The sequence below is a fragment of the Magnusiomyces paraingens genome (assembly GCF_902498895.1).
Source record: "Magnusiomyces paraingens strain CBS 517.90 genome assembly, contig: contig2, whole genome shotgun sequence".
Classification (NCBI taxonomy): Eukaryota; Fungi; Ascomycota; class Dipodascomycetes; order Dipodascales; family Dipodascaceae; genus Magnusiomyces; species Magnusiomyces paraingens.
Window position 1 is genome coordinate 2,136,071 of NW_022474068.1, and position 21,273 is coordinate 2,157,343.

Sequence of the window (21,273 nt, forward strand, 5' to 3'; positions counted from 1 at the left end):
AATAATTATTTTTTTATATTAATTCTCATTTTTTTTTTTTTTTTTTTTTTTTTTTTTTAAACAGAAAACGACTTTTCAATTTCAATTTCAATTTCAATTTTTTCTTTTCTTTTCTTTCAAAGCTTTACAATACACACTTAAGTGTGTATTATAATAATAATAATAATAATCACGTAATCATAATAACTATATAATAATTGTTTTAATAATCACGTTAATTTAATTTAACTTTTATATTAATTTTGTTATTGTTATTGTTAAAAAATAAACTAATCTCATCACAAAAAAAAAATTTCTGATTTTGGGATTTTACAATACCAAAAAAAAAAAAAAAAAAAAAAACATAAAAATTATTATTTATTATCACCATTTTTGATTAAACAAATCCATTTATTTAATCACCACTTAAAATAATATAAATCATCTATAAATTTTTTTTTTGAAACAATATAGAATAAGAAGAGGATCTTTAAACCCCTTCTTTTTCTTTTTTTTTTCTTCAGTCAATCTTTTTTTCTTAATCTGACGTAAAAAAAAAAAAAAAAAAAAAAAAAAAATTTAATTCAAACATAGCCAAGAAGAAACCCTTATCTATAAATATCGCCACCATATATATATATATATATTTTAACCGCCAAAAACTAAGCTTTAATAACTTATTTACCTTGTTTAATTCTATTCTATTGTATTGTATCTAGATTGATTCCTCCTTTTATTTTTTTCATCTATCTCTCTCTATCTCAAAAGTTGGTCCGGTACCGGATCTTTTCCTATCTTTCTAACACATCCAAATGTCCCGACTCGGAACATCTCAACCTAACAATAACAATAACAATAACAATAACAATAACAACAACTACAATACCCGTCACAATAATCCAAATACTTATTATTCTTCTTCTCCCTCTAGTCCTTATACTACTTCTTCCTTACCTCCTCATAATGTCCCTCAAAATTATCCCAATCATTTTACCACCCCACAAGCTGACCAACAACAACAACAACAACATCATCATCATCAGTATCAGAAGCAACAAAAACTGCAACAACAACAACAACAACAACAACAACAACAACAAAAACCTCCTCCTAATCCCTTGATCTGTGGTCTTTGCAAAACTTCAAAAAAGGCTCTCTACTGTCCACGATGTGTTGGCCACCAATGTCTTAAACTCCGCATCCAGTCTACTAATACTCTTATACGCAAAGAAATTCTGGAAACTGCACTTACCAGCGCTTCTCCAGATCTCCGCAACAAACTCTCAAAAGCTGGTATCAGCGACAACTTTTACTCATCATCATCTTCTTCTTCTTCTTCTTCCCAAAACCATGGCATTGGAGTTCCTCCTATTTCTCCACAAGCTTTAGCAGCAACCCAAAGTACCCCACAAGCACTTGCATTTGCCAAAAAACGCTTACAAGCTCGGATCGATATTCTTAACAAACAAAAGAAATCAATTGAAGTTGCTACAAAAGATTGTAAACTTAAGGTCGCACAAATCCGTGCAAAAGTTTATCATCTCCATGAAACAATAACAACCACCCATAATTACATGGCTAAATCCCAATCTACAATGGCCAATAATAAATCAACCTCCTTAGATTACAAAACAATACCATTACCATCTAACCTACCCGGGAAAAAGGACTTACGAATAACATCAACCCTAGACTCTGAAACTTCAAGAGCTTGTAATACCCTATTCCATATCTTTAACATTGTCCAGCGTCGCAAACGCGACTCTTCTTCTGCAACACAAGCCCGTGCCCACCATCACCACAAATCATCAATCTCTTCTTCTTCTTCTCGCAAGGTCTATACATGCATTGGCAACTGTGTCGTACCCTCAGTTCTTGCCCTTGCAGACTACCAACTTCTCACAGCTGCTGCTGCCATTGACCGCATCGCATATCTTACCCAATACTTGGCTGCATATCTACGTACCCCGCTACCCTATCCCATTGTGCTCCCATCGCGCGGCCGGCCGTTTGCGTTGATTGGCATTCCAGGGATTTCGTCTTCATTTCTTTCCGGGCCCTTTCAGCGTCGGTCACAGAGTAGTACTAGTACTAGTAGTAATACTAATGGTAGCAAACCTGGAAGCTCAGGAAGCTTGAATGGTGGTATTAATGGTAACCGGGGGAAAATTGCAAAAGCTGAGGCCTTGGCTGCTGAAGTAGGTCAAATACTACTAAGTGGTGAAAAAATTATGTATGGACCAGTGTCTGGAGTCGGCGTTGTGGCAGCTGCTACTGCAGCTGCTCGGGCCCGTTTGGATCCCAATCTAATGTCAATTGATAGGCCAAAATCACAGGAACAAAATGGCGGTGGCAATGGCGGTGGCTATCTAAACAATAACAAAGCCGGTAGTAACACTGGTAGCCTGGATGCTAGTGAGTTTCGCAAAACAGCTTCAGCACTGGCCATGCTATGTCTTGATTTGGCATACCTGGCAGCCTTGGTGGGGATCCCAGTGGAATATTCGACAACGTGGTCGCGTGCTGAGCGTGGACGACGAAGAGTGTCTGGGTATCATGATGAGGAAGGAGAAGAAGAAGAGATTCATACCAAGAGTCGACGGAAAGGAGGAAATTTAGCCACTGAATTTATAGATGAGAATGATGAGGATTATGATGGAGAACTAATTGACGATGACGAGTTTATAGACGGTAGTGAGGAAACTGAAAAGACAGAGAGTAAGGAAGAAAATAAAATATCAGTAGCAGCAGCAGCAGCAGCCGGAGATGTCTCTACGCTGGGAGAAGATGTGGATGATGACGATACGGGTGCTGTTCTTGTGGGAGGTCCACCGGTGGTTTCTGTAGGAGGTACAGCAACAACAACTAGTACATCATTATCACCATCAACATTAGCAACTAAACCTCTTTCTGAAAATGGTGCTGCAATACATGAAGTAAACCCTCATTATAAACGACACCATCACCATCACCATCATCATCATCATCATCATCATCATCATAGTCATTACCAACATACCAGTGGTTATAGCAAAAGCATAAGACACAAGACAAAACACGTGGCAGACAAACAGGGTGACCCCCAAGTATCATCGTCGTCCTCATTATTATCATCGTCATCGTCATCTTCATCGTTGGTAACTCCAGGAACAGTTTTAACAAAAGATAAGGGGAAACGAAAAAGTTCATCAAGCTCTACAATACCTGCAGCAACAGTAATCAAACCGATCCATATATTACATCTGGATGATATGTTAATTGCTCTTAAACAGGTTCTTACCCGTACCGAGTGTCTACCAAATAAACATTTGCTGGAAATGTCACAACAACAACAACAACAACAACAACAACAGCAGCAGCAGCAGCAGCAGCAGCAGCAGCAGCAGCAGCAGCTGTCAGAGCCTGTGGTTTTGAAAAAGGCACATGCATTAAGAATCGGAACTACTCCACCGCCATGGGGAACTACTTCACAACAACCACAAACTCCTCCAGGTACTCGTCCTGCCAGTAGAACAAACTCAACACGACCCTTGTCACGGAACAATAACTCGTTCTCAACCTCGTTTACGTCCACGTCCACGTCCACGTCTTCAACCTCGTCTTCGTCCACATCTTTGGGGACTGATCAAGTGCCTGCAGTTAATACCCAACAATGGCCATCAGTTAGTATGCTTCGAGATACAATTATTGAGTACAATGCAGACGAATATTTTGATCAAGAGTCCGGGCTTGTATCTACTGGTTGGAATCTAGTTGCCCGGAACTGATTAAAATTACAGTAGCAGTACTTACTCACTTTTCACTTTCCATCACATAAAAACAAATTAATCAATTTATATTTATATTTATATTTATAATATATATATTCCCCATTCTTCATCCTCTTATTTACTTTTTTTTTATTTTATTTTATATTATTTTATATTCTTTTCTTCTTTCCATTTAAAAAGCGTTACGGTCAGCAGTACGTGGCTTGGCACGAATAATATTGTCCACACGTAACAAAAGCTCCACGGCCTCAGAAGCACTCGACACAACCGCACGCTTTAGCTTGTAACTCTCAACAATCCCAAGTTCACGCATATCTCCAATGGTTCCGTTGTTCAGGTCCAGTCCAGACATGCTCATACCATTGTAAATGGCTGATCGCAGTTTGGCCACAAGTTCACTCGAGTCAAACCCAGCATTATCTGCAAGAATGGTCGGCAGTTGGCGCAGCGCAACTCCAAATGATTCAATTGCAAGCGACTTCTTGCCATCTGCATTTTGACCAGCACGATCCACAGCCATCGACATAATCATTTCCGAGCACCCGCCACCAAGAACAGTACGTGTTTCCACTGTTGTTTGTGACAAAACTGAAAGCGCATCGTGTAGAGAGCGTTCTGCTTCCTCAAGCACTTGCTCTGTGGCGCCTCGCAACACAATGGTGCAAGCCTCACCGCGTGCAACGCCAGAAAATTTAATCATTGTGTCTTCACCTATAAGCACCTCCTCAATCACATCGCAGTGGCCCAACTTCACGGATTCTGGGTGGTCAAATGTCGACACAACCTCACCGCCTGTGACAAGAGCCAGTCGCTCGACACCTTCAAAGTCTGCATGCTCAATAGAATTGATTCCAGCCTCGGTAAAAAGCTGCTCGGGCCAGTTGTAAATCAGTTGTCGGTTGACAAAACAGTTGATCCCATGTGCCTTGATTTTTTCCACCTTCTCTTTCATCTTTTGCTTCTCTGCACGTTCCAAATCAGCAAGCTTGCTTGTGGCGTCCACCTTGAACTTGGCGCCAAAGATCTTAACCTTGTCAGTATCCATAGCTATGAAAAAAAGTTAGTAAACCAAAAAAAAAAAAAAAAAAAAAAATCAACCAGTCATTTCTTATTTTTTTTTTCACTCACGAGTATTAGCAATAAGAATCTTTGCATTGGTAATCTTTTTGGGTTGCTTGACACCAAAAGTCTTGTTAAGAATGAAACCCTCATCAAGGTATGAATCGGCTAACCGGCCGCCAGCCTTTTTAATGATTTGAATATGTTCAAGGTTGGTTGATCCCTTGAGTCTCAAAACTGCATCCACAGCCAGCTTGGCAAAGTGTTCCTTATCCTGAGCCAAAATCTTAGAGCTGAGTGTAGTTTTGGCAATATTGATGAGATCCTCACGGAACTTGGTAGGTGATGCAGATGAATCGACTGCAGACTTTTCGAGCGCGGCCAGCGCAGCTTGGGATGCCAGACGGTAGCCCTCAATAATAGTCTGCGGGTGGATCTTCTTTTCAACAAGCTTCTCAGCTTCACGCAACAGCTCAGCGGCAAGAACAGTAACAGATGTAGTACCATCACCAACCTCATCATCCTGGACACGCGAAATATTGACAAGAACCTTTGCTGCTGGGTTATCAAATGGAATAGACTTGAGGATGGTGGCGCCATCATTTGTCACAAGAGACTGATCGCTTGTAGCGGATTGTAGCAGCTTGTCCATACCCTTAGGGCCGAGAGTAGATTTGACGAGATCACCGACAGCAATTGCGCCGACAAAAGCAGAAAGACCTTTATAAATAAAAAAAAAACAAAAAGAAGAAATCAGTCAGGTGGCGCTATAACAGAATCAATCAAAGATTATATACATACGGGCATTTTCAGCACGCTCCTCAACAACTTGATCACCAAAAATGTTGACAGACTAAAGAGAAATGTTAGAATTAAATGATGGGAATGAATGGAAAGTATGAGGGGGGGACGTACCATTGTTCTTCTGAGTGGTGGTGGTGGTGGGATATTATGTGGATGGGTTGGGAGGGGGGATACAAGAGCCTAGAATGGATTTTAGTGGTGGTGCGGATCAAAGTTTTTTTATTTTTATATATTTTTTTTTTACTCTATTTGAAAGGAGGTTTTGCCATGATTTAAAATACATAAGACTATTAATTACTTAGAGAAAGATTTTTAGTTACAATTTATATTACATGAACACGTGACTTGTTACTAGATTGTCCAGCGCACCAACTTTGCTCTGCTGACATTTTTTTTTTTTTGTTTACCACCACCACCACCACAACAGCCACCACCTTTACGGGTTTTTTTTTTTTTTTTTTTTTTTTTTTTCAAACAACCGCCCCTTAATCCATTGTTAATTCTAACTAACTATTATTATCAATTCTATTTAATACCTTAATATTAAAAACCTTTTTATATATATATATATATACATTTATTTTTATTTTTTAATTTTTTTTTTACTTAATTCACATATATACCCAAAATGGAACTGGATCACGACGTGCAAATGGAAGATGTCGGCGACGACCTGGTGCTCGGCATGAACGACGACATTCATGGAGGCGGGTTCCCCAATATGTCCATCATCAACCGTACCCCCCCAGGTGGTGAACTCACATCCCAATTACTTAACCAACTCGACGCCTGGATTGAGTCACTCAGCCAGTGCCATCCACTTTGTGAAGAAGACGTTGAAACTCTTTGTAACATGGCTAAAGAATTGCTGCAATATGAAGAAAATGTACAGCCCGTCAATGCCCCCGTGACAATTTGTGGTGACGTTCACGGCCAGTTTCATGATCTTATCGAGCTCTTCAAAATTGGAGGACCTTGTCCAGATACCAACTACCTATTTATGGGTTAGTATATGAATCGCCCATGTTTTGTGTCCTTTCGATTTTCTTACTTTTTTTTTTTTTTATTATTATTATTAGGCGACTATGTCGACCGTGGCTACTACTCTGTGGAGACTGTGTCTTACTTAGTCGCCCTCAAGGTTAGATACCCTAATCGTATCACTATATTACGCGGTAACCACGAATCGCGTCAAATTACACAAGTCTATGGCTTCTATGACGAATGTCTACGAAAATATGGCAATGCTAATGTTTGGAAAATGTTTACAGACCTTTTTGATTTTTTCCCCATCACAGCTCTCGTCGAAAACAAAATCTTTTGTCTCCATGGAGGTCTCTCGCCTAATATTGAGACCATTGACAATATCCGTGACCTCAATCGGTTCCAAGAAGTCCCCCACGATGGACCCATGTGTGACCTGCTCTGGTCTGACCCCGACGAGCGGGTCTCGTGGGGTGTGTCGCCCAGAGGTGCTGGCTTCACCTTTGGCCAAGACATTTCTCAACACTTTAACCATACAAATGACCTTCAGTTAATATCCCGCGCCCACCAGCTTATCATGGAGGGTTATGCCTGGGCTCACGAACAACAAGTCGTCACTATTTTTTCAGCACCAAACTACTGCTACCGCTGCGGCAACCAGGCTGCCATCATGAGCGTCGATGAGGACCTGGGAACTGTTTTCCTTCAGTATGACCCTAGTCCTAGGCCAGGCGAGCCCTCAGTCTCTCGCAAAACGCCTGATTACTTTTTGTAGAATATAAATATAAAAAAAAAAAAGAAAAAGAATAGTGTATACTAATGTAATGATAAATGTAATTACTAATGAAATCATATATTTGAATCACCTTTAATACGGAGCTTCTTGGATCGATCAATCGCAATATCACACATGGCCTAAAAAAAATGTTAGTAAAAAAAAATAAAAGAATATATATATATATATATATATAATGATAGAAAAATCACTTACGTTAAAAGCTTCTTTGCATTCGGCAGCGAAATTGTTGCGCGCAATGCGAGCTTCCATATTGGCAATGATTTCAGGCAGCGGCCGGCCGTTGACAAAAACCACATACCTCAATCCAGGGAAAGTCTTTTCATATTCTTCATTAAGCACGCGAACTCGTTCAAGGTCCTTAGGGTCTCGTTGCAAACTTGCTTGTTCAGCTTGTGATTGAGCTGAATCCACTTTTTTGGCTCCTAACCGTGGGTGAGCAGAAATAATGTTTGCAATGGCAGGATTTAAAGCTGATGCTGATGATGGAATAGGCTGGGATAAAAGAAGAAAACGCACAGACTCAATGAGTTCTGGATATGTTGAATATGTGGTTGCTACAGCTGGAGGTTCCACAAGTGCGGAGTAGATGAGTTTGTTGAGAGCCTCAGTGGGTTCAAATAACAGGCCTAAAGAAGCTGCAACGTCTTCGTAAGAGGCCTTTTTAAGGGCTGGAATAGATAGAATGGAAGTCATTTTTTGATAATATATATATATATATATATATACTAAGTGATATTCTTTTAAAGATCGGATTGATAAGATGGGTGGATGGTGGGAATTTTATTTTATTTTATTTTATTTTAATTTTTTTTTTTTTCTACTTGAATAGGCATGCGGATTTCGGGGTCTTTTTATAATTATATTCTTTTTGGTGTAGTAGGTTATATTTATTTTATATTATTTTATTATATAATAATAAATTTTATTATCACCCCCAGTCGGATATGGCCGTATGGTTTAATTTTTGTGATAAGCCGCACACTCCAAAATAAGGCATGCCGCGGGGAAGCAAAATAAAAAAAAAAAGAATTTTTAGAAATTTTTCATGTGCGATAAGGCATTTCTACTTTATAAACTTTTCTTTATATTTTGTAAATATTTTCTAAAACAGGAAAGAAGTTTTAAATCAGCAATGAAAAGTCTTAAAGTAGGGGAGGGTTTTTATTTTTTTTTCTTTTTTTAATAGGATTTATATATTATATAATATATATAAATATAATAAATTTTATTTTTAAAAAGTATTTTCCCAAAATCCCAAAGACAAACATGGTAAGCCATAAAAAGACCATTTTACTGCTTGTGTGGATTTAATAATTTTAATGTTAACTCATAGTTGCAAAACATAATTTTGTTATGCTTTTATCTAGCTGACTAAGCAGATCTAGTAAGAGATGGTACCCACTACACGATTACAACAAACTTCAATAATGGACCCTTAAACTCAATTCTTAAGGATGAAAGCGATATATATATATATATATATATATATATATATGGCTATTATGATGATTTAGATAAAGATTAGACTATTGATTTACTCAAGAATTGAAGAAATTCACTTTTTGAAAGAGTGGCAACCATTTCAAGACAACAGCCAACGTCAAGAATAGACCCTTAAACCCAATTCTTAGAAATGAAAGCGATATATATATGGCTAATATAATGATTTAAATAAAGACTAGACTATTGATTTTCTTAAGAATTGAAGAAATTCCATTCAAGAGCCAGCCGCACCTATTTCGCGACAACAACAAACGTCAAGAATAGACACCCTAAACCCAATTTTTAGAAATTAAAATGATATATTGGGATATAATGAGGATTTAAATAAAGACTAGACTATTGATTTCCTTAAGAATTCAAAAAACTTGATTTTCGATGATTGATAACTCTTCTTTTTATGATGTGTATGGGGTATTTTGTCTGTTTTTTCAGCAATCAGAACGTTCTGATAACGTTAACACTGACTAAAGTACGTTTTGTTGGAAATAAGAAAAGTGGTTGATGACCACATTAACAATGTTGATAAGAAAGTGAAATCGCTGCCAACTCAACATTCATATGATATTTACCTTCCAACGCAATGTTCATTCACATGGCTGACATTTCTCTGTCAACGCAACGTTCATATGGCTGATATTTACCTCCCAACGCAACTTTCATAATAATGCCAAAAATCTGAATTGAAATCATAATTAAAATGGAATTTGAAATTTTTATTACAATTTACATATTACATAAATACTTATAAATATTACATATTAATGATACTAATCAAAAGCATCCAATAGAAAAGACTGGGATTCGAGTATAAAGTGCTTCCAAAGAGTTGGGGTTAAAAATTTTTTCGAGCGAGCTTCTTATTAAAGGGTTGGGATTGGAACTTTTTTACCGGAGCTTCTTAGCGTGGTATCGTTAAAAGGGATTTCGACAGGACTTCTTAAAAGCTGGCAGAGCTTCTTAGCGTGATAAAGGTTGTTAAAATATGCTGGTAAAATCATTTTCGACTGGGCTTCTAAATGGTTCGTGTTGAAATATATTGTTTGCTTGCTTGCTTACACTTTTGCTTCATCCTTTTTTAATATTATTTTCCATGAAATCGTTCCAAGTACTCAAGGTGTCATCAGCGCTATTGTTAGAAACGGTATCGAAATCATTTTCCAAATCATTTTCCAAATCTCTTTCTGTACGAATTTTAATTACCGTAAACCCATTTCTAAAATTCTGTAAGTTTCTGTTAATCTTACCTTGATATAGTCAATTCAATCATGCTGTGAAAATAAATTGGTTAAAAGATATGTAAGAAGAAAAAAGAAAAAGAGGAAAAGAGAAAATGTCTGCCTTAGGCAGATCATTTTCAATTAAAATATTAATAGTTTATTATCACAAACATCATTTCAAATCATTTCATTTATTTCATTCATTCATTCATTCATTTTTTTTAAATAAAAAAAATCTAATGGGTAATGTTTAATACTTTCAAAAATCTAATGACTCCCAATAAGAAAAATGGTGAGATTATGACTGAAACTTCGCTTAGCTCTTCTGTTGAGCTAATGTCAATCACATTCACTACGTTACCGTTCAAAGAACCAAGTTCTGAAATATTAACCAGATTCCGTTTTGGCGCATGGTGATAAATCACCTTTAACGCTGCTAGGCTGCACCTTACGACCGACTAACCTACAACGAAATACACTTCTTGTGGAACCGTTCCCCACTTCAGTCTTCAAAGCTCTCATTTGAATTTGCTACTACCACCAAGATCTGCACTAGAGGCCGTTCTATTTTGTCTCACCACAAAAAAAGTATATATAAATATAGTATTTATACTTTTTTTTTTCTCAAGTGAAATATTTCGTTAATTACATAATCCATTAATAGTTTTGTAACGTGACCGCCAATATATTTGCAACCCGTGAATTAACGTAGAAAGAAAATTTTTTTCCATCACCAAGTACCCTTCACAAAGTTCAGAAAGCAAGAATTTACCTTTCAACATAACTAAAAATCATACTTTAGTTAATGAAACTATTTCTATTTAAATTTTGTTTCAGCTTCTTTAAGAATAACTTTTAAACACTTTAAAACTGTTAGATTTTATTATGACTCGAATAACTAGATCTAAAATCAAGAGCAACCCCGATCTTGAGAACAGCTTGACCCCTCCTCTTTTGCCTTTTACAAGAAAAAGAAGAAGAAGAAATGAGATAGAATCCTCAGCGACTCAAACCTCTGATACTGTTGGTTCTTTGGCTTCTACTCAAATTCCTGCCACTCCAGCCTCCATTTCTTCTTCTGGTCCTACTAAAATTCCTATTACTCCAACTTCTAATGCGGAATCTAGTACTGAATCGCTGCCTACCAAAAATTTGGGATTTATAGATTTGACGGGTGATATGAATGTCAGAAAAGCTACTTCGTTAAATCTAAATATGCCGCACTCTTTGCAGCAGTCTTTGGGAAAAGCTGTTTTTATTGAAATGCCCACGGGTACCCCCTTCCTTTCGGAGCTCAGCCTAAACGACATGGTAGATGTTGCTGGTGATAAACTTACAAATTTCAGCATTTTGTGGGTTTTTGCAGCTTGTATAGCTCTTGAGAAAAAGAAAAATCCGTCTAACATGGAGCTATTTTTTAATAAAAATTGTATTGTCTCCTCTAATGCTAATGACTCCCTTCTATACTTTTTCCCTTCTTTTTCTTATACAAACAACAACAATGATTTTGGGACATATCTCGGGAACACGTTTCAGCAATCTTCATGGTTTAAATCTTTTCGAACTGGAAATTCCAATCAAGAGTTTGGTTTATTTCTTCCGATTAATTACATTGAGCACTGGTCTCTGGTTTTTGTTTATTGTCGTCCAATTGATAGCTGCTTTAAGGTTTTTGTAATTGATTCCTTATATTCATCTCAGGAATCATTTTTTGAAAAAGCTTCTCAAAAGAGCCAACATTTTGATTTAGAAGCTTTTATATCTAATCTTAATTTGCTTCGACAAAACCTTTACCCTTCTAGCGATTTCACTACTGATACTGCATCACCATCAAAGCTTTTATGTTTTGAGGATCTGAAGTTTAAAAAGCTACATGTACAAAATGATGATAGAAGCTGCGGTGTACAAATGGCTTTAAATGCGACGTGCATATGTGGGGCTTATTTATCATCTGATGGTATTTTAACTTGGCTACAAAGTGAACCCTCATTACCACAGTACTATGGTGACGATTTGCTAGAATTTCGAGTCCTTATTGGATACGAGATAGCTAAAAATCCTTCTCTTATGCCATTCCCGGGAAAAAAGAATACAAGAAATACTTCCGTTAATTATTTGGGTGAATTGGAGTTAACCAGTGAATTCAAAAATTATTTTACTACGACTTATGAGGAAGCTTCGGCAGCTCATTTTGTGAGGAGAAATGTATTAATGTTTTTTGACAGATTGAACCATCAAAAAAATGAGCGAGTACGATCTAACTACAATATTCATGCTGAAGTATCACCTAGTACTGAATCTTGTCCTTATTGGCCTGACAGGTTCAAATTTGAAACAGCATTGATTAATTTAGATTACTTTAATCTTTATCCGAATCTTTCCAACATCATTCAAGAAGGAAAAAAAGAGGAGGAAAACATGTGGAGAGAAATTGTGAATAAAGAGCTACACATTCCTTCTTTTGAGTTGATTTGTGATTTTATTGAACGTCCCAGTAAAGATAATTATCTGGCCATTTATGACCATTGTATCAATCTTATTCCAGAGGAGAGTTTTTCTTTGAATTTTCCAAAAGGTATTGATCCCTTCTCAATAAAAATGCTGCTTTCTTATCTTCCTAGAGCATTTTCCGATTATAAAATCACTCGTGAAGCAGGGCGCTATAAAAAGCAAATTCTACTTGTGAAAAAAAGAAATCATTTAGAGAACAGCTCAGTTAACCACAGCTCTTTTTTGGAAAAAAAAACTAAAGGCAAGCCAAATACTCAAATATTGGTTCCATCTCATATGATATCGATCTTACAAGACTATTCTAAAAAGGGTGAAATTAAAGGTGCAGCTCAGTCATGGGACACATTTATTGCTACCAGACTTAACAAAGAGTATTACCATTTTTCTAAAAAGCTAGTTCGCTACATTTTTTCAAACAGAAGTCTTAACCAAATAAACGATGAAACGACATCAAGTTCTTCTTCTTCATCTTTTAATTCGGAATTAGAAACCGTTGTGGGAACAACCGAGGAAAACACCACAATTTAATATATATATTTAATAGTAGGGATAATAAAAAATCTAATAAAACGATAAAACTTGTTGTTATAAATTCAAAAAGTAAACTAATAATAATTAATTTTTTTCTCTTCATTTATATATATAAATGTATTAGCTGTAAAAATCATTTTCATAAGATTTGATTTTTTTTTTTTTTTTTTTTTTTGGAAACAGGCAGACAAATTTTTGAAGTGCTTGGTTTCCATAATAGTGCTAAAATCTGTTTTTCCAACGTTGCACAAAAAAGCTGGTCATGCCACCAGCTTCAAAATACAATATTTCCACACCACCACCAGCATCACCCAGAATTGACATCTAGGAAAGATAAATAGACAGAAAGGAAAAGCTAAGAATAAATTTTTCAAAAGAAAAGTGGGCCTTATTAGTTTAAAAATTAGTTAGTATAAGGTTTTTTTTTAGCTTTATTTCATTCAACTAACATAATATAAAAAGAGTTTTGGCTATGTATTGATTCGGTAGACCCCCCAGAAGAAAACTACGATCCAGACGAAATTTTTACAAATGCTTGCAAAGATCCGGATCGCTCTAGTTATTCTATTGATAAGTGGAAGGAAATATATACACCAAAACTTCTCCTTGAACTGTGCGGTCCAGACTTTTCAAATTCTGTACAAATTCGAGCAATGGACAATTGTCTTCAGAAGTTTATTATAAACAACACATCAGTTTTCGATCTCTTTGATACATGGATTTGTAGTAACACTCACACTGCAGAATACAGAAAAAAAAATGGGCCTATATAAAAGAAATTGGCCTTTAAGTGACATGGAAAAAGCAAAGATTTTGTATGCACTTTTAAAGGCCACTGGTGAACCATATTATGGACTTTTGACAGGAATAGTTTTTAAAGATCTTGGAATTTATGATCCGGGAAAGGTACTTGAATACTATAATGAGCGATACAAAATTAACAGATTTTCAGTTGCAAATATTTCCACGCGTTTGCTATATAATGATAACGTAGGGAGTAGATTTTCTCATAATTTTGCTACAGTCGATGAATGGAGGATTGATCAACTAAAGAGGTGGGCTGAAAATTTTAAGGATAGATACAGTCATAAACATGATTCCGAAGTCATAAAACAAATACGGAAAAAGGCTCAAGAAATGTTTAATTATACTGGACGTCCATTAAATGATGATTTCAAAGCTTGGGAAAAACATATTCCAATATTATTGAAAAAAAAAAAACAAAGAAAAAGAAGGAATCGCTCACCAAAAAAAATGGATTTATTTTACCAGCATTTGTCCGAAGCTGAAATATTTATGAGAATTCTGCGGATGGTAATGAGTATTATGATGATCTTGTTGATAAATACTTTAAACCACAAACAGTTTTTATCGAAAGTGATTCAGCTACTACTCTGGTCGATTCTACGGTAAAAACCAAGGCACAAACTATTGAAAGCACTCAATCTAACTCTGGTAGCGATACTTTCTTAAGTCCAGAGTCTGATCAAGTAGGTGATAGTCAAATTTCTGAGCTTTTATCTTCAGTCATTGAAATGATCGCTCTTCGAGATAAAAAATTCTCACATGTTCCTAAACTTTCCAATGAAATGAATTACGCTTCTGACGAATGGACTAGGGAGCCTAAACTTAGATATCTTTGTCGAGAACTTATATCATATGTTAAGATGAATGAAGGGTCATCAGGTGGAATTAGCATATTAGATATACTTGCCGTATATTTTCAGTCTCATAGTGATGCTTCATTTGAACAGGCCATGCGTTTTGTTACCGATCTTTCAATTCAGCAAAATTGGGATCCTGAATTTTATCAATCATTTTTTTCCAAGATCAAGAAGATTTGCTATTTAACTTTTAAAACTGGAAAAGTTAATCAAAATTCTGAGCCTATGATTGCTTACACAACGTATAGAGATAAAGCCAAAATAGCTGGAATTAAGTCTAAAAAGAGCAGTGCATTACGAGGATTCCCAATGGGAAATCCTCAAGAAAATCTTAGAGAACTTTTTCCCAAAGCTGAATTTATTGAAAGCGATGGTGTGAAGATGTTACGCCGTGGTGACTGGTCTACAGGGGCTGAAGTTGTTTATTTTTGCAGCAATAGATGCATGGCATTTACGGGATCTAGCAGCGATTTGGCAGAATGCGCTCAGTGTGGAAAGGCTCGTGATCCGATGTATAGATATTTTTACTTCTCACCTCGTGAAAAAGTCAGAGATTTTTTTGGAAATAGAGGCTTGTCTAGACTCATGAAAGATTCCCACAAGCGACAAAGCAATGAGGAAGGAGTAGAAGATTTTTTTGATGGCCAACTTTATAAGCTTCTTTCAAAGAGATGCATTCAAAACGCTCAATTAGGTGAAGATTATCAGCAAAAAAATATCTCTGAAATATTTCGAAAGTTCGTGGGATTTAGTCTTTTTAATATCATTTGATGCTGTTCCGGTGACGTTTGGCAACTCTTCTTACAATATTGTTGTTGCTCGATGCTTAAATCTACATCCTGAGGAGTGTAATAAACCATCAAACACGATAAAGATGATGGCATTTCCTTCTGGGATTGATCCAACTGCTAAAAAAGAAAAATCAGCAGTAAAAGATTGGGATTCATTTTTTTACCCATTTATTAAGGACAGTGCATTAGCCAGCACTTTGGGATATACTGTTTATGATGAGGACATAGGGGGTTTTTAAAACCGTCAGGCACCATTTTGTTTTATCAGTTGCAGATATGCCGGCTAGCTGTGAGTTGTCAGGGTTAAGTGGACATACTTCAGATTATCCTTGCCATTACTGCCTTCAAAAGAAGATGGCAGCAATAGTTTTTCCACAAGGGGAATCTGTGGTACATAGATCAGAATCATCAGATCCATTATTTGAAAGTTCAAAAAAAATTTAACCAACGATGGAGAGGACTAGGACCCTATAGTGGAAAAGTCCATAAAAGAATAAAAGGTTTGGCGACATACCGTCATAGAAATCAACTTCTTCCCAAACCCCATGCATATCGAAACTCAAAAGCTCGCGACATTGAGTGGTATAATACTATATTTAAGGACATTTTGAAGAATCCAACCAACTTGGTTTCAAACCACTCGCAGTTCACTAAACAAGGCTTAAGCAGAATCTCGACCATATTTTGTTTGGGTTCAATGGTGCCTGATATGTCGTTTCCGCCTGATTTAATGCATTTGTTGTATCCAAACATTGCGACTAAAATTATCAATAATATATTTTATGGTAAAGATGGCCCAGATATTTACAAGTCTGAAGCACAGGAATCAATTGTCAAATTTTTGGAGAGTTTCAATAATATTAGCTACAGTTTTGTTGAAAAGAAGTTCAATATGGCAGATATAACTGAAGGAGTTAGAACCTCTAAACCAGCTAAGCTTAGGGCACACCAAACCAAAAAGATCCTTTCTTTTTTATTTGGTATTGTTATGAAGTCAAATTATAAAGATATTGATTATTTATATCTTGTTACTGAGCTGGTGCAACTTCTTCGATTGCTCTCTCTACCTAAATTTTCTGAAAATGTATTAAAAAGACTTGAAAATGGAATGGAAAATTATTTATGGTTTTTTGAGGAAGTATATCTGAAGGACGCTAAAAATCTAACTTTCCTGACTTCACCAATACATACGCTGCGTCATATTATTAAAGCTATTCGAGAGGTAGGTCCACTTAAGGGGATATGGGGCTTCCCTACTAAAAGAGCTTTCCATTTATTAAGGTGTCAAATAAACCCAGGAAAGGCACCTTTTTTAACTCTTTCTCATCGATATGCTTTTGAATCGATAATTGAAAATCTTAGTCCAGCAAAGTATACTTGGTCTGTGGGCTCTAGAAAAATGATGGAACCTTTGGGCGAACCGGGATCTGACGACGGCAAAATCATACGTGATAAGACAGTTAAAAATATCAAAAAGCTTATCATTGAAGAGAAAATTTTTGAATTTCTATCAGGTGGAGCTTCGGGCAACAGCAGCATCAGCATCACAATCAAATTTTATGAAAAAATTAATTTTTTTCAGAGGCATTTGAATGCTTGCATTAAACAATATGCACGTGTAAGAGATAAAGACAATTCATCTTATCACGTCATTATTGACGATATTATTGAAATAGACTTCTTGGGACACGGGGTTTCGGGACAATTTGTCTTGGTGAGGAGGTTTCTGCCGGGTGTTGTTATACCCCGCAATTACGCGATGAAATTTTTTAACGATAGTAACAATATTGGATATACGACAATTGGCTATTATATTGACAAGAAAGAATTCATCACCAACCCTGAAAGCTTTTTTGTGACTGATAGCCATTTGGTACTTGCAAGGGACATCATATGTCCAGTTTGGTTTATTAATGATGGCGATCTTTCTATAGTTATTGATCCATCATTTGTGGAAGAATACCGGACAAAAGACGGTAAAGTTGTAAGAACAGAAGAGTATGAAGACGAGGAGGATTTTAATAACGTGTGTAAACCATATATGAACATTTAAATAGATCGGCATATAATATATTTAATAATAATTTTTATCAGATAATAAAAGTCCTTTTAGATACATGGGAAATTCATTTGGAGTTGCAAATGGTTTTTCTAAACACTGGCAAAGCGTCAAATGGAAGTAGATTTTTTAAATTGAGAAACCATATATTGGTGTGGCATCACTGATAACCTTGACATCACTCAGAAAAGGGTGGTGAAGTTGTTTTGTTGACGAAATAGAAAGTGGGATTTGGTGGTGGTTGTCAATGTTAAAAAAAAAAAAGAAAGTATTTTTCGACGTTTTGTTGATTTAACTTAAGTGAGAAAAAAGATGGTGTGGCTGTTGTGTTGACGATAATAAAATGGGATTTTGTTGTTGTTGTTGTTGTTGTGAACGTTGTGAACGTTGAACAAAACAGATTTTATCAATGAAACTGAAATTCCTCAAAATTAAGAAAGCTGAGACATATTTTTTTTTTTGATATTGTTGTTTTTTCCTAATTTTTTAAACAGAATAGAAATTTGTCGTTGTTTTGAAAAATGTTAAGAAAGAGATTTCTATGTTTTGTGACTTTAAATTTTTTCCAAACTTTTTCCTTTCATCTAAACAATAAGATTTAAGAGATTTCGATTACATTTTTACAGAAAAAAAACGTGACGTCCAAATTCGTTTTGTTAACTTCAACAACTCGTACTTTCACCTCTAATCTCTTTAACAGATAACACAACATCAACAAAAATTTTCTAAAATGGCATTTTTGGACTTACCGTGAAATAGAATTATAATAGAAAAGGAATACACTCTCAGCTAAAGCTTTTTTATTTAAAACGACTGGTTATAATGAAAAAAAAGTTAATGACAACCGAGGGATTCGAACCCTCGCCTCCGAAGAGATAGGAACCTTAATCCTACGCCTTAGACCAACTCGGCCAGATTGCCACGTGACTTGTTATACACTAATAAATTCGTTCATTCTATTATCATTCATATAAATATTAGAAAATATTTAACATTGACATTAAAGTTAATAAAAGGAAAAATAAGCCACTTGTTTTATTAAATACTATTTTTATTCGGCTTAAAGAAGTTACTTGTTTTGTTTCCAAGTGTCCCCTTTCTTGGAGAGTACTTTCAAAATAATTATTAATTTTAATCATGATTTTTAAATATGTTGTTATTTTGATTTTTAAATTAAATTAAATTAAATTAAATTAACTAATAATTATTTTAATTTTGCCCTAAACCTCGAAATAATGATTTTTAAAACGATTTTGTGTTTCAAAATCTAAAAAACTACTTTTTAACATACAATACTTTCCTAGTCTATTTAAAATTTTATAACGTTCAGTTAAGCTCTCTCATTAATACCTAATACTCTAAAAAATAAAAAAATAATTAAAAAAAAACATGTCTTCTCAGTTTAATGAATCTGTCAACGATCTTTGGGATGAGTGCTTTGGCGATGAAGACCCCTTTAAAGACGATGACGACGCGACCCTCTTAGTAACACAAAGTGACTCCACTAAACAACCCACTTCAAAACCCACTTCAAAACCCGAACTGATCGATACAACAACTATCAAATCTCTTCCAACGGAACCCACTGTCACCGCCCCAATTGTTCTAAGCGACGAACAAAAATACATTATCGATCTTGCCCTTAATGGTCACTCTATTTTCTACACTGGTGCTGCTGGTACTGGCAAATCTCTGCTTCTTAAACATCTCATTCAAGATTTAAAAGAAAAGGGCTGTGTAGTAGCCGTCACAAGCTCTACTGGTTTAGCTGCCCTTAACATTGGTGGCATCACTATACACAAATTTGCAGGTATCGGATTGGGCAAAGAAGATGCAAATATACTTGTCAAAAAGATTAAAAAAATAAAAGTTCCTGTTTCCGTTGGGTCAACACTTCAGTACTTATCATTGACGAAATATCCATGGTCGATGGTAATCTTTTTACCAAAATTGAATACATTGCATGCTCCATAAGGAAAAATAATTAGCCTTTTGGAAACATGCAACTTATTTGTACTGGGGACTTTTTGCAATTACCTCCCGTCGCTGAAAAAATCATCTCTAAAAATAGTCACTTCGTCGATTTAGTAGCAAAACCACGGATATATTGCTTTGATACCGAAGCATGGCGTCAGACCATCAAATACAACATTGTTCTTAAGCAAAATTTCCGCCAGAAAGGTGACGATGAATTTATTACCCTTCTTAATTCCATGCGCTTGGGGAATTTGACCCCAGAAATGATTACCAAACTAAATTCCCTTCAAAGAACTGTGGATTACAAAGATGGAATAAAGCCAACTGCTCTTTACGCCACTCGTAATCGTGTTCAAGCATACAACCAAAAACAACTTAAATTCCTTAAAGGTAAAAGCTACGTTTATGTTGCTTCAGACACAATAAACCGCAACGAGATTCCCATAGATTTGATAAATAAGCGGCTAGACGAAACAGCATTCAGGGTCATAGAATTGCGACAGGGTTGCCAAGTAATGTTGTCACGAAATATGACAGGAAATAATTCGTTAGTTAATGGAATCTTGGGCCGTGTAATTGGTTTCCTTACTACAGATGATTTTGAAGCCCTTCAAGTGGAGGCATTAGAAAAACAAATTTCTATAAATTGCCCTCAGTTCCACAAAATGATCACTGAACTTCAACTTAAAAAAGAAAAACAAGAGGACGAGAAAAATGATACCCCTAAGTCAAATATAAAACATATTAACAGCTCATTACATGATACCCCTTATCCTGTCATTGACTTTTCTTTAGACACTCTTGGATTGAATCACTTGACATGCATCATTACTCGGGTTATAAACTCCATCAATTTATCTGGAGGTAGTTCTCTAAACAATAGTCAAAAAGATGCGTCTGAATCGTTTCAACTGCCACGTCTTTCTAGTAAACAAAAAACACAAACTCTTAACGATTTTTTTCAAATGAAGCCAAAATATAAAGAAGATGCTTCTCGTAGCCAGTTGCCCTTAATTTATGGATGGGCAATGTCAATTTACAAAGCTCAAGGTCAAACTCTTCCTCGAGTGCGCATTGATCTTGCAGACATTTTTGAAAACGGACATGCATATGTGGCTATTTCTCGTGCAACATCTACCAAAACACTTCAGATTTTAAATTTTCAGCCTTCAAAAGTTACTGTGGACCCCAAGGTGGTAGAGTTTTACAACACATTGGAACCAGTAAACACATATTTAAAAGTCAATAAAAATACGTCATTGAAAGATTTTGGCGGTAAGAAAAAAAACTTAATGAAACATCCAGCACCGCTATCAATGTTAAATATGGAATTGAAAAAGCAAAAGCATTGAAAAAGTACTTCATATGGGGATTAAATATGGCATTGAGTGAAGTATTCTAGTGTTGAAATTGATAAATATATATATTTTTTTTTGGTATTTTAATGTGTAATCCTTACTTTAGCTTAACATCTAATTAAAATTATATAGTTTTAACTTGTAGAATTTTCAAAGCTTTAACGTCTAATTGTAGTCCTATTTTTTGAGTTTGGTGTTGACGTCAATCGGCGTTATAATTTTTTTGTTTTGTTTTGTTTTGTTTTAGTAGATTTAGAATACAAAATT

The 21,273-nt window shown here is 35.7% G+C and overlaps 7 protein-coding genes across 7 annotated transcripts; 5 read left to right on the forward strand and 2 right to left on the reverse strand.

Moving 5' to 3' along the window:
* Positions 1–791: 791 nt before the first annotated feature.
* SAPINGB_P002411 (uncharacterized protein) lies at positions 792–3,746 on the forward strand (the record flags this gene model as incomplete). The annotated part of the gene is made up of 1 exon (XM_031997130.1): positions 792–3,746. The coding sequence occupies one exon, from the start codon at positions 792–794 to the stop codon at positions 3,744–3,746; it is 2,955 nt and encodes a 984-aa protein (XP_031853021.1).
* A 175-nt stretch (positions 3,747–3,921) lies between these two features.
* Positions 3,922–5,726, reverse strand: SAPINGB_P002412 (uncharacterized protein; the record flags this gene model as incomplete). Its single annotated transcript, XM_031997131.1, has 4 exons — positions 3,922–4,796; positions 4,878–5,528; positions 5,610–5,661; positions 5,724–5,726. The coding sequence occupies 4 exons, from the start codon at positions 5,724–5,726 to the stop codon at positions 3,922–3,924; spliced, it is 1,581 nt and encodes a 526-aa protein (XP_031853022.1).
* A 514-nt stretch (positions 5,727–6,240) lies between these two features.
* On the forward strand, positions 6,241–7,371 carry SAPINGB_P002413 (uncharacterized protein; the record flags this gene model as incomplete). Its single annotated transcript, XM_031997132.1, has 2 exons — positions 6,241–6,616; positions 6,692–7,371. 2 exons carry the CDS (start codon positions 6,241–6,243, stop codon positions 7,369–7,371), a joined length of 1,056 nt encoding a protein of 351 aa, XP_031853023.1.
* A 74-nt stretch (positions 7,372–7,445) lies between these two features.
* SAPINGB_P002414 (uncharacterized protein) lies at positions 7,446–8,088 on the reverse strand (the record flags this gene model as incomplete). Its single annotated transcript, XM_031997133.1, has 2 exons — positions 7,446–7,511; positions 7,588–8,088. 2 exons carry the CDS (start codon positions 8,086–8,088, stop codon positions 7,446–7,448), a joined length of 567 nt encoding a protein of 188 aa, XP_031853024.1.
* Positions 8,089–11,000: 2,912 nt separating this feature from the next.
* On the forward strand, positions 11,001–13,154 carry SAPINGB_P002415 (uncharacterized protein; the record flags this gene model as incomplete). Its single annotated transcript, XM_031997134.1, has 1 exon — positions 11,001–13,154. One exon carries the CDS (start codon positions 11,001–11,003, stop codon positions 13,152–13,154), a length of 2,154 nt encoding a protein of 717 aa, XP_031853025.1.
* Positions 13,155–13,916: 762 nt separating this feature from the next.
* Positions 13,917–15,592, forward strand: SAPINGB_P002416 (uncharacterized protein; the record flags this gene model as incomplete). Its single annotated transcript, XM_031997135.1, has 2 exons — positions 13,917–14,063; positions 14,459–15,592. 2 exons carry the CDS (start codon positions 13,917–13,919, stop codon positions 15,590–15,592), a joined length of 1,281 nt encoding a protein of 426 aa, XP_031853026.1.
* A 3,468-nt stretch (positions 15,593–19,060) lies between these two features.
* SAPINGB_P002417 (uncharacterized protein) lies at positions 19,061–21,000 on the forward strand (the record flags this gene model as incomplete). The annotated part of the gene is made up of 2 exons (XM_031997136.1): positions 19,061–19,603; positions 19,660–21,000. The coding sequence occupies 2 exons, from the start codon at positions 19,061–19,063 to the stop codon at positions 20,998–21,000; spliced, it is 1,884 nt and encodes a 627-aa protein (XP_031853027.1).
* Between the last annotated feature and the right edge of the window lie 273 nt (positions 21,001–21,273).